We start from the raw sequence: 14048 nt of genomic DNA on the forward strand, positions 1-14048 counted from the left end.
ACCCTGATACAGAATGTCAAAGGAGATTCCACAAATTAAAATCCGCAACCAACATTTTTATCTTCCCTATTTTTTCTAGTCTTCACTTTGCTTATGTCAATACGTACATACTCGATGTATCAATGCATTTATGAAGATGTGCACAAGCTGAAGTATTTAACAAACTTTCTTTAGTTTTCTTTTATAAGATGTGTTCTAATAATTAGTGAAATCTGATTAGAACACAATAAACTATTTGCCTTTCCAGGCACAAGGAAAATACTGGCTGCTCAAGGCAAATGGGAAATGTCACAGGTCCTTATATTGACAGATTACATTTTTGCACAACATAAATTCTATCCTTTTTTACTGCTAGTTCTTAGATTTCAGCTACATGTTTGATGGTGAACATAAATAGGAGTAGAATCATTTTTTTGGATGAGAGCAAAATAGATATCAATCTATACAAACCCCTTGTCCATCAATGTGAGAAAAGTGCATGCATAAAATAGCTCAACAAACGTTTTAATTAATTACAACTTTCTGGTTTTTACAGTGAAACATTTTACTGGCAATCAGTGTTAAATTACAACTGGAAAAAAACACAGAATAAAAGAATATGAGGGGACAAAGTGTGAACGGAACTGAAGTTTTAAGCTTATTAACAGGCTTTTTGTCTGGCACCTTCCATAGCGTATATAATTATTTTTTTAACTCATTAACTATAAATGCAGCATGAAATACAGAAAAAGTCATGTTTTGGCAACATTGATCTCAGTTGTTGTTCTGTCCAAGTACAAATGTTTGTTGTAGATAAGAATAATACAATAGTACAGCATTGTATGTGAAAGTTCTTTGGCTCTTTACATCTCTGACCTGCAGAGGTAACAATCTAAAGCTTGTTAGAAATGTTATTTGCCCTAAGAAATTTGAAAGCTTAATCTTCTCGTTTTGTAATTTTCTCGATCCCTTTCATCCTTTCAGTTCAAATACTTGAATGTTCTGTCAAATGCTTAAGAATAAGATAAAAAAAGGGATTTTATTTCAAGATGGTTTGCAAAATGCAGTCTGGAATTTAAAAATAAACTTTCGGGAAATTAATCCCAAATTGGATTTTCCAACTTTTACAGATACAATTACAGAGTTATAATTATAAATGTTCTTTCTTAGGTTTTGCTTTAAAATTAACTTTTCCAGAAAGACAACATCCCAAGTAATTGTAATTGGTGCATTAGGCCATGTCATATTTGAGAGAGAAAGAATATATATATTTTTTTAAATGCAGTTTTTAAGAAATATTGGTTGACTTTTACAAATAACTAATGCCTAGCATGTTTTCTTTTTCAGATGCACCTAGTTCTTCCGGTAAAGCATTTTGTGAAGAAGGACCAACTTCTTGCTGAAGAGGTTCTTCAATTGCAGCTATCTTCCCATTTTCACCCATTCCAGACACTTTTGGACTTTTCCTTTCTTCCGAGATGCCAGTAACTCTACTCAACTCCCCTTGTGCTCTGGTTTCTCCTCCATTCAGAACTGCATCTGCAACCCTCACGGAGGTCCTGCAGAGGACACGTCGCAATCCACGCTGGAATGGACGAGCAAGTAGGGCATAAATAATGGGATTCAGACAGCTGTTAGCATATGAAAGTGCTACAACAAAAGAGTAAAGTCCATACAGTCTTGGACCTGCAGGCAGGGGCCAGAGGAGATTGATGATGTTTAAAGCGTAAAAGGGTAGCCAACATAGTATGAAGGCAGTTACCGTAAGGGCAACCATCTTGGTGACTTTACGTTCAGGTCCTTGACGTCGTGCTGGAGCTACTCTAACTCGGTTGCCAGATGATCTTAGCTGGGCCACAATTAGTATATGGCAGATACAAATAACAAGCAATGGGCAGAAAAATCCAAGTGCAGCAGTGTATAAGATAAAACCAGTCCTCCATGCTTGTTGCGGCTCAGGCCAAGCAATATGACACATACCAGAATCCTTTGGAACACCAGCAAAAAAAACTACTGGAAGAACAACCAAAAAGGAGAGAATCCATACTGTGACATTGATAAATTTTGCAACTTTGGGTCTTCTCCACCTTGCTGATTGTATAGGTCGAACGACAGCTAGGTACCTGTCCATGCTGAGCACTGTTAAGCAGAAAATACTTGTAAACTGGTTTACAGCATCTAGAGTCATTACTATCGTACAGACTGGTGAGCCAAAGGGCCAGTAGGACAGGGCACTTTGGGCAGCCAAAAAAGGTAGGCCCAACATAAAAAGATCATCAGCCAAGGCCAAATTTAAAATATAAAGTGCTGTGACTAAGTTCTGTCCAGCTGGACTTCTCCATGCCAGGTATATCACCAAGGTGTTACCCCACAACCCAACTGCACATACCACTAGGTAGACTAATGGGATAAGTAACCCAGGAGCAGCCACATTTGGTGTGGAAGAGACATTGGCATAAAATGTTGTGTTAATGTCAACATAAGAACTTGGAAAGAAGCTTGTGGGAGACGTTGGAGTCATCCTTGCAGGGAGATCAGAACATGGTTCTTTGAAAATATCCTCTTAACACCTTATGAGTACTTTAATATCTCTCCGAACTTCTGAGAAACATTTACATATGTTGATGCCAGCCGCCACTTCATAGTTTGTGACTAGGACAATTCTTGTTTTGAGTGAAATATGGTAAAATTAGAAAAAGATTCTTGTAGGTGTCTTATTTATTTTCTTCTCTTTTATATGAAGTTTTTGTCTCTTTGGTTGGGATTATATATTTTTTGTTTTTATTAGTTGTATACTGGTTACTCAGCTTGCTTAAAGGCATTTGGTGACATTTGATCACTTTATGGTTAGATTTTCAATATCTTAATAAAAAAAATTGTGATAGGAGTTGTTTCCTATTTGAAGATCGTCACATGTTGTATTTTGGCATCAATGGAACATTTTACTTCTTGCTGGTAAGGTTTCAATAGTTTTCTCTTTGCCAGGCCCAAAGCTTTCATTGGTAAATCTAGGTTCTGACAAAGAAATGAAAATAAAAGAATAAATTATTCATTTTAAAAAATAGTTCTCAAAATTTAAATTCCTTATTAATAATTTGTTACATGTGTGTTAATATGATGTATACTAAAATAAAAAAAAATCTTATAAAGTATGGTTCCTCATTCCATAATGGTATTCACATGTTGACATGCAGTCATGACAAGCTCCAAGTGAATGTGAACCTATGTACAAGATTATTTTTGAGGTTTAGTTACCATATATTGTACAAGGAAAGTCTGGATGCCTTTCTTGATAAATATAATATTACAGGTTAGGGGTACTAGACTCTTTCAATAGGACATTGATCCAGGGAGCTAGTCTGATGTGGAGTCGGGAAAGATATATATCTTTGTACCGTGTTAGCCAGTAGATAGAAAAATATTTAGAATTGAGAGTCCTCAGTGGTTGATACCTTTTAATGGCTAACTGAAAAGATGGTAACAAATTGCAAGTTTTCGAGACTACTCAGGTCTCTCCATCAGGCATAGACTAATACAAAATCTGAAGAATCACATATTTATGCACAACAGGACACAGGAATAATGCAATAGATAAGAAAAGTGAAGTGAAGCAAAACTATAGTTATGGAGAGGGATAAACAGTTCTGGATATAAATATTGGAACAGGAGTGTAAAAGTTTAATTTTCCTGTGATTGGGGTCTGGTTCTGTGTTGTGATGCCCCTACAAGGTCTGAGGAGCAAATTCCTTAATAGATGTAAAAAGACATAAATCCATGTGACACATTCATCCCTGCACTGAGAGTGTCAAAGGTTGTCATTACTTTATACTCCCAGACTCTTCTGACTCTCTGAGAGTTGAAGTTACCTTTTAATACCAGTAATTTCATGTCCATGGTGCCGTGATCAGGGATACAAAAATATTTGACCACAGGTAGATCTATTCTTTTTTCTCTTATTGTGTGGCGATGAGAATTCAACCTCATACAAAGCTTTTGCCCTGTCTCCACTACATACAGACCCCCAGTTGGATGTTTAGTACGAATAATTAAGTACACCACATTAGATGTGATACAGCTGAAAATACCAGGGATCTTGCACTCTTGATGTAAGTTGGGGATCATTATCTTGTCCGTGGTAATTATAAATGGACAGGTTTAACATTTTTTCGGGTAGCAAGTAAAGGTACTGTAGCTGTTGGAGAGCACAGGGAGCTTCTGACAATGATGCTTCTTAGATTTGTGGGCTGCCTAAAATGCAGTAGTGTGAGGGGTTTGGAAATATGGATTGTAATCTTTTTGCCGTAGAGGTTGTAATTTCCGTGCAGCTCCCCTTAGCACTTCCAGATTTGCATTGTAGATGACTACTAGAGGCACCCAGTTATTTTCTTCTTTAGCTTTGTAAGGTAGGAGATGATTCCTTGATATTCTGGTGGCTCTTGTAATTTGGTTTTGAATTGTTCTTAGATGGTAGTCCTGATTCACAAAGGTCTTTCTGAGGCGACCAAGGTGTTTGTTTCTATCCATGGGGTTGGAACATATCCAATTGTATCTGATGGCTTGGCTGTAGACAATAGAGATTTTATGTATTTTGGATTGAAACTGTCCCATTTAAGGTATGTTGGACGGTCGATTGGCTTCTGATACAGGGATGTCTCTATTTCATTGTTCTGTAGCTTAATGATGGTGTCCAAACAGTTAATTTCAGTACAGGAGTAGTTGAGTGTTAAGTTAATGGTGGGATGAAATTGATTAATCTGTTCATGGAACGTCTTTAGCTGTGGCTCAGACTCCGTCAAGATGATTAAAATATCATCAATGTAATGGAAGTAGGCCAGAGGCCTGATGGTACAAGAGGACAAAAATTTGCTTTCAACTTGGCCATGAAAACATTTGCATACTATGGGGCCATTTTACTTCCCATTGCTGTATCAGTCTCCTGTAGATATATCTTGTTGTCAAATTCAAAGCAATTGTGGGTGAGGATGAATTTTGTAAGTTTCACCACAGAATTAGCATCAGTCCCTGTGTTTTCCATGAATACTTTGAAGGCATTTAATCCATCCTGGTGTGGGATATTAGAGTACAAAGATTCCATGTCCATTGTGGCCAGGATGGTTCCTTCTGGTAGAGTACCTATTGCTGCTAGTTTATTCAATAGGTCAGTTGTGTCCTGAATGAAGCTGGGTGTATCCTTTACCAGGGGTTTAAGAATACCCTCAACCCATCCACAGACCTGCTCAGGAAGGGTGCCCACACAAGAAATAATTGGTTTTCCTGGATTTCCAGATTTGTGGATTTTGGGAAGCATGTAGAATTTTTCTATTCTTGTACTCTCTGGTATCAGGTCATCGGCTCATGTGTTTGTTAGGCAGACAAGATACCAACTTGTGTAGTTCCTTGTAATAGTCCTGTGTAGGATTCGACTCCAATTTTTTGTAGTAGTGTGTGTCCATAAGTTGTCTGTTTGCTTCCTTCATGTAGTCTGACGTATTCATCCTGCTATTGCACCTCCCTTGTCAGCAGGTTTAATGATGATTTCTTTGCTGGTTTTCAAAGATTGTATGGCCTTTCTCTCCTGAGCAGTGATGTGGGATGCTTGTCTCCTGTTATTGTCTATGAAGCTGGATTTTATCAAATGTCTGAAGGAGGCTATATATATATCTAAATGAGGTTTGCGTCCAGGTGGAGGTGTCCAGTCTGACCTATTCTTGGTTGTTAGGATCCCTTTTCCTTCAGACCGAGTGTTTTCTGAATCTCCTGTATCTCATCGCTACACAATAAGAGAAAAAAGAATGCATCTACCTGTGGCCAAACATTTTTGTATCTCTAATTACAGCACTAAGGACATGAAACTACTTCTATTAAAAGGTAACTTCTTATCTCAGAGAGCTAGAAGAGTCTGGGAGTATAAACTCATGACAACCTTTGACACACTCAATGCAGGAATGAATGTGTCACATGGATTTATGTCTTTTTACATCAATTAAGGAATTTGCTCCTCAGACCTTGTGGAGGCATCATAACAGAGAACCAGACCCCAATCAGAGGACAATAATACATTCACACTCCTTATCTATGAACTGTTCCAATATTTATGGCCACAACTGTTTATCCCTCTCCCATAATGATATTTCTGCTTCACGTCACTTGTCTTATCTATTGCATTATTTATGTACTGTATTGTGCATAAATATGTGATTCTTCAGATTTTGTATTAGTCTATGCCTGATGAAGAGACCTGAGTAGGCTCGAAAGATTGCAATTTATTACCATCTTTTCAGTTAGCCATTAAAAGGTATCAACCACTGAGGACTCGCAAATGTAGAATCGGGAAGGAATTTATCCTCTAATTTCTGGCAATTAGTATCTACCTCATTTAGATTTTGCCCTCCTCTGGATCAACACAATAGGATATACATTGAATATGATGGAGTTGTGTTTCCATGAAATGTTTAATCTGCTCAATACAGACCAATCAAGCCATGTGGACCCCATACAGGTTTGCCTTGTTTTGATGCATATGATCACTTGGAAATTCAAAATATAAACATTTTTACAGAATATGGAATTAAAAAGAGTTAATTTCAGTTACACTTCATTACAACAATTTTGTTGCTTGTGAGTACGAAAAGTATTCAGACCCCTTTTAAATTTTTCACTCTTTGTATCATTGCAGCCATTTGGTAAATTCAAAAAAGATCATTTTTTTTCATTAATGTACACTCTGCACCCCATCTTGACTGAAAAAAACAGAAATGTAGAACTTTTTGCATATTTATTAAAAAAGAAAAACGGAAATATCACATGGTCATAAGTATTAACCCCTTAATCCCATATGACGTACTATCCCGTCAAGGTGACCTGGGACTTAATTCCCAGTGATGTGATAGTATGTCATATGCGATCTGCCGCGCTCACGGGGGGAGCGCAGCTGGGTATGTTAAGGGTTGAGATCCCGCCTCTGCACAGGGGGAATCTCGAGCCAGCTCCGCTGCGGTCTCCCATCCTTCTCCAGCCGCAGTGGAGCCTGCTCAGCAGAGATGTCAGTCCCAGCGTCTTGCTCAGTCTGACTCTGTCCAAAGGGTTACTGCTGCTTTTCCAGCTTCTGCCATTAAAGCCAATACTGGGCAGCGGCGAGCAGATGCTTCTGGGACTAAGTCCTGCTTTTCTCGTTCTGAGCATGCCCAGAGTAAGATCTCTCAGTGGAGATCGAGGGTCACATGTTCAGATACTGCAGCTAAATCCATTGGTCCTCCAGGAAGGTCCTGAAGGTGCTCAGGCTCTGTAGCAGCCTCTCATTGGTCCTTTTAGGAAGGTCCTGTTCTTGCTGCAGCTATTTAAGGTTCTCATGACCGCACGGCCATGCGCTAGTATTGAATCAGTTTTGTGCATGCGCCTGTGTGGTCACATTTATGTGTGTGTTCAGGGACTCGGCTGAAATAAGCCCCTAGAATGCCGGCACCTCCGGCGAGGAGATTGTGTGTGTGGATCTAGGGCCCCGGCTGAAATAAGCCCCTAGAATACCGGCATCTCCGGTGAGGAGATTGTATGTGTGCGTGACCACAGACTGCCTTCAGCTCGGCAGTTAGCTGTGTACTCCTGTGGGGTTAACAGGGCACAGCGTCTTGTTCCCATGCGACTCTGTGAAGAAACAGAGTTAACTTAAACCGCCATATAGTGCCGTCATTTGCTAGCAGCAGGTACCTCCTGCACGGTGGACCCCGGGCTGCGAACGCACCAATAATATCTATATTTACTCGGTGCGTTCCGCTAGCCCTAACAGGGTGCCAGCTGACTATCGCAGCTGATATCCGGCACTGTGTGCCAGGAGCGGTCACGGACCGCTCCTGACACGTTAACCCCTGGAACACTGCGATCAAACATGATCGCAGTATTTCGGCGGTATAGGGAAGCATCGCGCAGGGAGGGGGCTCCCTACGTGCTTCCCTGAGACCCTCAGAGCAACACGATGTGATCGTGTTGCTCCGTGGGTCTCCTACCTTCTTCTCCCTGCAGGCCCCAGATCCAAAATGGCCGCAGGGCTGCATCCGGGTCCTGCAGGGAGGTGGCTTACCAACACCTGCTCAGAGCAAGTGCTGGTAAGCCTGCATGCTCTGCATGTCAGATCGCTGATCTGACACAGTGCAGTGCAAAGTGTCAGATCAGCGATCTGACCCTATAACATGATGCCCCCCCTGGGGCAATGTTGTAAAGTAAAAAAAAAAATATTCACATGTGTAAAAAAAAAAAAAAAATTCCTAAATAAGGAAAAAAAAAATATTGTTCCCATAAATACATTTCTTTATCTAAATAATAATAAAAAAACAATAAAAGTACACATATTTAGTATTGCCGTGTCCGTAACGACCCCACCTATAAAACTGTCCTGCTAGTTTACCCCTTCAGTGAACGCGGTAAAAAAAAAAAAGCGAGGCAAAAAACAATGCTTTATTATCATACCGCCGAATAAAAAGTGGAATAACACGGGTCAAAAAGACAGATATAAATAACCATGGTACCGCTAAAAACGTCATCTTGTCCCGCAAAAAACGAGCTGCCATGCAGCATCATCAGCAAAAAAATAAAAAAGTTATAGTCCTCAGAATAAAGCGATGCAAAAATAATTATTTTTTCTATAAAATAGTTTTTATCATATAAAAGCGCCAAAACATAAAAAAATTATATAAATAAGGTATCGCTATAATCGTACTGACCCGATCAATAAAACTGCTTTATCAATTTTACCAAACGTGGAACGGTATAAACGCCCCCCAAAAAAGAAATTCATGAATAGCTGGTTTTTGGTCACTCTGCCTCACAAAAATCGGAATAAAAAGCGATCAAAAAATGTCATGTGTCCGAAAATGTTACCAATAAAAACGTCAACTCTTCCCGCAAAAAACAAGACCTTGCATGACTCAGTGGACCAAAATATAAAAAAATTATAGCTCTCAAAATGTGGAGACGCAAAAACTATTTTTTGCAATGAAAAGCGTCTTTTAGTGTGTGACAGCTGTCAATCATAAAAATCTGCTAAAAAAATCCTATAAAAGTAAATTAAACCCCTCTTCATCACCCCCTTAGTTAGGGAAAAATAATAAAATTTAAAAAATGTATTTATTTCCATTTTCCCATTAGGATTAGGGCTAGGGTTAGGGCTAAGACTAGGGTTAGGGCTAGGGTTAGGATTAGGGCTGGGGCTAGGGCTAGGGTTAGGGCTAGGGCTAGGGTTAGGAGTAGGGTTAGGGGTAGGGTTTAGGCTAGGGTTATGGTTAGGGTTAGGACTAGGGTTAGGGCTGGGGTTAGGGCTAGGGTTAGGGTTAGGGTTAGGACTAGGGTTAGGGCTAAGGTTAGGGTTAGGGCTAGGGTTAGGGCTAGGGTTGGGGCTAGGGCTAGGTTAAGGGTTTCAGTTAGAATTGGGGGTTTCCACTGTTTAGGCACATCAGGGGCTCTCCAAACGCGACATGGCGTCCGATCTCAATTCCAGCCAATTCTGCATTGAAAAAGTAAAACAGTGCTCCTTCCCTTCCGAGCTCTCCCGTGCGCCCAAACAGGGGTTTACCCCAACATATGGGGTATCAGCGTACTCAGGACAAATTGGACAACAACTTTTGGTGTCCAATTTCTCTTGTTACCTTTGGGAAAATAAAAATTTGGGGGGCTAAAAAACCATTTTTGTGGGAAAAAAATTATTTTTTATTTTCACGGCTGTGTTATAAACTGTAGTGAAACACTTGGGGTTCAAAGCTCTCACAACACATCTAGATAAGTTCCTTGGGGGGTCTAGTTTCCAATATGGGGTCACATGTGGGGGGTTTCTACTGTTTAGTTACATTAGGGGCTCTGCAAATGCAATGTGACGCCTGCAGACCAATCCATCTATGTCTGCATTCCAAATGGCGCTCCTTCCCTTCCGAGCTCTGCCATGCGCCCAAACGGTGGTCCCCCCCACATATGGGGTATCAGCGTACTAAGGACAAACTGGACAACAACTTTTGGGGTCCAATTTCTCCTGTTACCCTTGGGAAAATAGAAATCTGTGGACTAAAAAATAATTTTTGAGAAAAAAGAAATGATTTTTTATTTTCACGGCTCTGCTCTATAAACTGTAGTGAAACACTTGGGGGTTCAAAGTTCTCACAACACATCTACATAAGTTCCTTGGGGGGTTTAGTTTCCAATATGGGGTCACTTGAGGGGGGTTTCTACTGTTTAGTTACATTAGGGGCTCTGCAAACGCAATGCGACGCCTCCAGACCAATCTATCTAAGTCTGCATTCCAAATGGCGCTCCTTCCCTTCCGAGCTCTGCCATGCGCCCAAACAGTGGTTCCTCCCCACATTTGGGGTATCAGCGTACTCAGGACAAATTGGACAACAACTTTTGGGGTCCAATTTCTCCTGTTACCCTTGGAAAATACAAAACTGGGGGCTAAAAAATAATTTTTGTGGAAAAAAAAATAAATTTTGTTTTCACGGCTCTGCGTTAAAAACTGTAGTGAAACACTTAGGGGTTCAAAGCTCTCACAACACATCTAGATAAGTTTTACTTTCCAAAATGGTGTCACTTTTGGGGGGTTTCAATGTTTAGGCACATCAGTGGCTCTCCAAACGCATCATGGCGTCCCATCTCAATTCCAGTCAATTTTGCATTGAAAAGTCAAACGGCGCTCGTTCCCTTCCGAGCTCTGCCATACCCCCAAACAGTCGTTTACCCCACATATGGGGTATCAGCGTACTCAGGATAAATTGCACAACAACTTTTGCTGTCCAATCTCTTTTCTTACCCTTGGGAAAATAAAAAATTGGGGGCAAAAAGATCATTTTTGTGAAAAAATATGATTTTTTATTTGTACGGCTCTGCATTATAAACTTCTATGAAGCACTAGGTCAAAGTTCCTTAGGGGGTCTACTTTCCAAAATGGTGTCACTTGTGGGGGGTTACAATGTTTAGGCATTTCAGGGGCTCTCCAAATGCAACATGGCGTCCCATCTCAATTCCTGTCAATTTTGCATTGAAAAGTCAAACGGCGCTCTTTCCCTTCCGAGCTCTGCCATGCGCCCAAACAGTGGTTTACCCCCACATATGGGGTATCAGCATACTCTTGACAAATTGTACAACAACTTTCGGGGTCTATTTTCTCCTGTTACCCTTGGTAAAATAAATCAAATTGGAGCTGAAGTAAATTTTGTATGAAAAAAAGTTAAATGTTCATTTTTATTTAAACATTCCAAAAATTCCTGTGAAACACCTGAAGGGTTAATAAACTTCTTGAATGTGGTTTTAGCACCTTGAGGGGTGCAGTTTTTAGAATGGTGTCACACTTGGTTATTTTCTATCATACAGACCCATCAAAATGACTTCAAATGAGATGTGGTCCCTAAAAAAAATGGTGATGTAAAAACGTGAAATTGCTGGTCTACTTTTAACCCTTATAACTCCCTAACACAAAAAAAATGTGGTTCCAAAATTGTGCTGATGTAAAGTAGACATGTGGGAAATGTTACTTATTAAGTATTTTGTGTGACATATCTCTGTGATTTAAGGGCATAAAACTCAAAGTTGAAAAATTGCAAAATTTTCAACATTTTCTCCAAATTTCCATTTTTTTCACAAATAAACGCAAGTCTTATCGAAGAAATTTTACCACTATCATGAAGTACAATATGTCACAAGAAAACGCTGTCAGATTCATCAGGACCCGTTGAAGCGTTCCAGAGTTATAACCTCATAAAGGGACAGTGGTCAGAATTGTAAAAATTGTCATTAATGTGCAAACCACCCTTGGGGCTTAAGAGGTTAAGACCCTTTGCTCAGACATTCATATTTATGTCACATGCTGTCCATTTCCTTGTGATCCTCCTTGAGATGGTTCTACTCTTTCATTGGAGTACAGCTGAGTTTAATTAAACTGATAGGACTTGATTTGGAAAGGCACACACCTGTCTATATAAGACCTCACAGCTCACAGTGAATGTCAGACCACATAAGAATCATGAGGTCAAAGGAACTAGCCAAGGAGCTCAGAGACAGAATTGTGGCAAGGCACATATTTGGCCAAGGTTACAAAATAATTTCTGTAATATTTATGGTTCCTTTTGAGCACAGTGGCATCCATAATCCTTAAATGGAAGAAGTTTGGGATAACCAGAACACTTCCTAGACCTGGCCGTCCAGCCAAACTGAGCAATCATGGGAGAAGAGCCTTGGTGAGAGAGGTAAAGAAGAACCCCAAGATCACTGTGGCTGAGCTCCATAGATGCAGTAGGGAGATGGGAGAAAGTTCCACAAAGTCAATTATCACTGCATCCCTCCACCAGTTGAGCCTTTATAGCAGAGAGGCCTGACGGAAGAAGCCTCTCCTCAGTGCAATACATATGAAAGCCCGGCATAGAGTTTGCTAAAAAAACACATGAAGGACTCCAAGACTAAGAGAAATAAGATTCTCTGGTCTAAAGAGACGAAGATAGACCTTTTTGGTGATTATTCTAAGCAGCATGTGGGGAGAAAACTATGCACTGCTCATCACCTGCCCAATACAATCCCAACAGTGAAACATGGTGGGGCTGCATCATGGTATGGGGGTGTTTTTCAGCTGCAGAGACAGGACGACTGGTTGCCATTGAAGGAAACATGAATGCGGCCAAGTACAGAGATATCCTGGATGAAAACCTCTTCCAGAGTGCTCTGGACCTCAGACATGGCCGAAGGTTCACCTTCCAACAAGACAATGACCCTAAGCACACAGATAAAATAACAAAAGAGTGGCTTCAGAACAACTATGTGACCATTCTTGCCTGGCCCAGAGTCCTGACCTAAACCTTACTGAGCATCTCTGGAGAGACCTGAAAATGGCTGTCCACCAACGTACACCATCCAACCTGACAGAACTGGAGAGGATCTGCAAGGAAAAATGGCAGAGGATCCCTAAATCCAGCTGTGCAAAACTTGTTGCATCGTTCCCAAGAAGACTGATGGCTGTACTAGCTCCAAATGGTGCTTCTACTCAATACCGAGCAAAGGGTCTGAATACTTATGACGATGTGATATTTCAGTTTTTCTTTTTTAATAATTTTGCAAAAATATCTGCATTTCTGTTTTTTCAGTCAAGATGGGGTGCAGAGTGTACATTAATGAGAAAAAAATGAACTTTTTTGAATTTACCAAATGGCTTCACTGTAACAAAGACTGAAAAATTTAAAGGAGTCTGAATACTTTCTGTACCCACTGTACTTACAGTGATATATCCCATTTTTGCTTTTATGTGGAATATCACAAAACTGCATCTTTCTAGGCTTGTAGGACATTTCTATAACTAAAAATGTACCGTTGGAATTGTTTTATAGTATAGTCTCATATTTTTATGCTTGGGGAATTGGTGAAGGGTCTAGTTCATGGACACCAATATAATTGTCTCTTTATACCATATGGATAATAACATAGCATAGAGTTCCTCTTTCAACTTACACTGGAACAGATGAAATCATATCTTAGCACTAACAGGGACTGAGTCATGGCCATATGTTTTTGGCCAAACCCGTTAAATCAGTATCGCATGTTTGGCTGATGTTAGTCTACTGTGTATGGAGTGGGCTTTAATTTTAGTCAGACATCTTATCTCTGGTGTTGGTTTATCTTTAGGGATGACAAAAGGATCAGGCAATTAAAAATATCCATTATTTCTCTCCTTTTATACCATCTATCCTGGGAAAGTTGGGAACCCCAGTACATATAGATATTTGGTCATTTCTGTTGAAAGCTGTGAGTTTAGCCGACCTTAATTTAATGTGAATAGGGGTCTTAAGTTGCCCGTCTTTGGATCGCTAGTTCAGGTGTGTGGTTTACATTTCATATAAACCCCCAAAACAAAAAAATTAATTGTGAGTCCAAATAAGGACTTGAAGTCATCCATGACATACCGTATGTTTAGAGTGGGTGAAAGTTTTTATGCTAACATGGTAAGAAAGTATTAACACAAAATAAGCTGCCCTTTTACTAAATGCCATTTGTCAGAAAAGGGGCCAAACAATCTCAAATATGACTTTCCTCTTGGGTGATGTTGGTTGCTA

At 40.0% G+C, this 14048-nt stretch overlaps 1 protein-coding gene across 1 annotated transcript; it reads right to left on the reverse strand.

Moving 5' to 3' along the window:
• Window positions 1-490: 490 nt before the first annotated feature.
• Window positions 491-2640, reverse strand: SSTR3 (somatostatin receptor 3). Its single transcript, XM_077277260.1, has one exon. It carries the CDS (start codon window positions 2498-2500, stop codon window positions 1289-1291), a length of 1212 nt encoding a protein of 403 aa, XP_077133375.1. The 5' UTR covers window positions 2501-2640; the 3' UTR covers window positions 491-1288.
• Window positions 2641-14048: the final 11408 nt, after the last annotated feature.

Source organism: Ranitomeya variabilis, chromosome 8, assembly GCF_051348905.1.
Source record: "Ranitomeya variabilis isolate aRanVar5 chromosome 8, aRanVar5.hap1, whole genome shotgun sequence".
Classification (NCBI taxonomy): Eukaryota; Metazoa; Chordata; class Amphibia; order Anura; family Dendrobatidae; genus Ranitomeya; species Ranitomeya variabilis.

Bases quoted from the DNA above. Each gene is read 5' to 3' on its own strand.
- SSTR3 (XM_077277260.1), bottom strand. From the start codon at position 2,500: ATGACTCCAACGTCTCCCACAAGCTTCTTTCCAAGTTCTTATGTTGAC.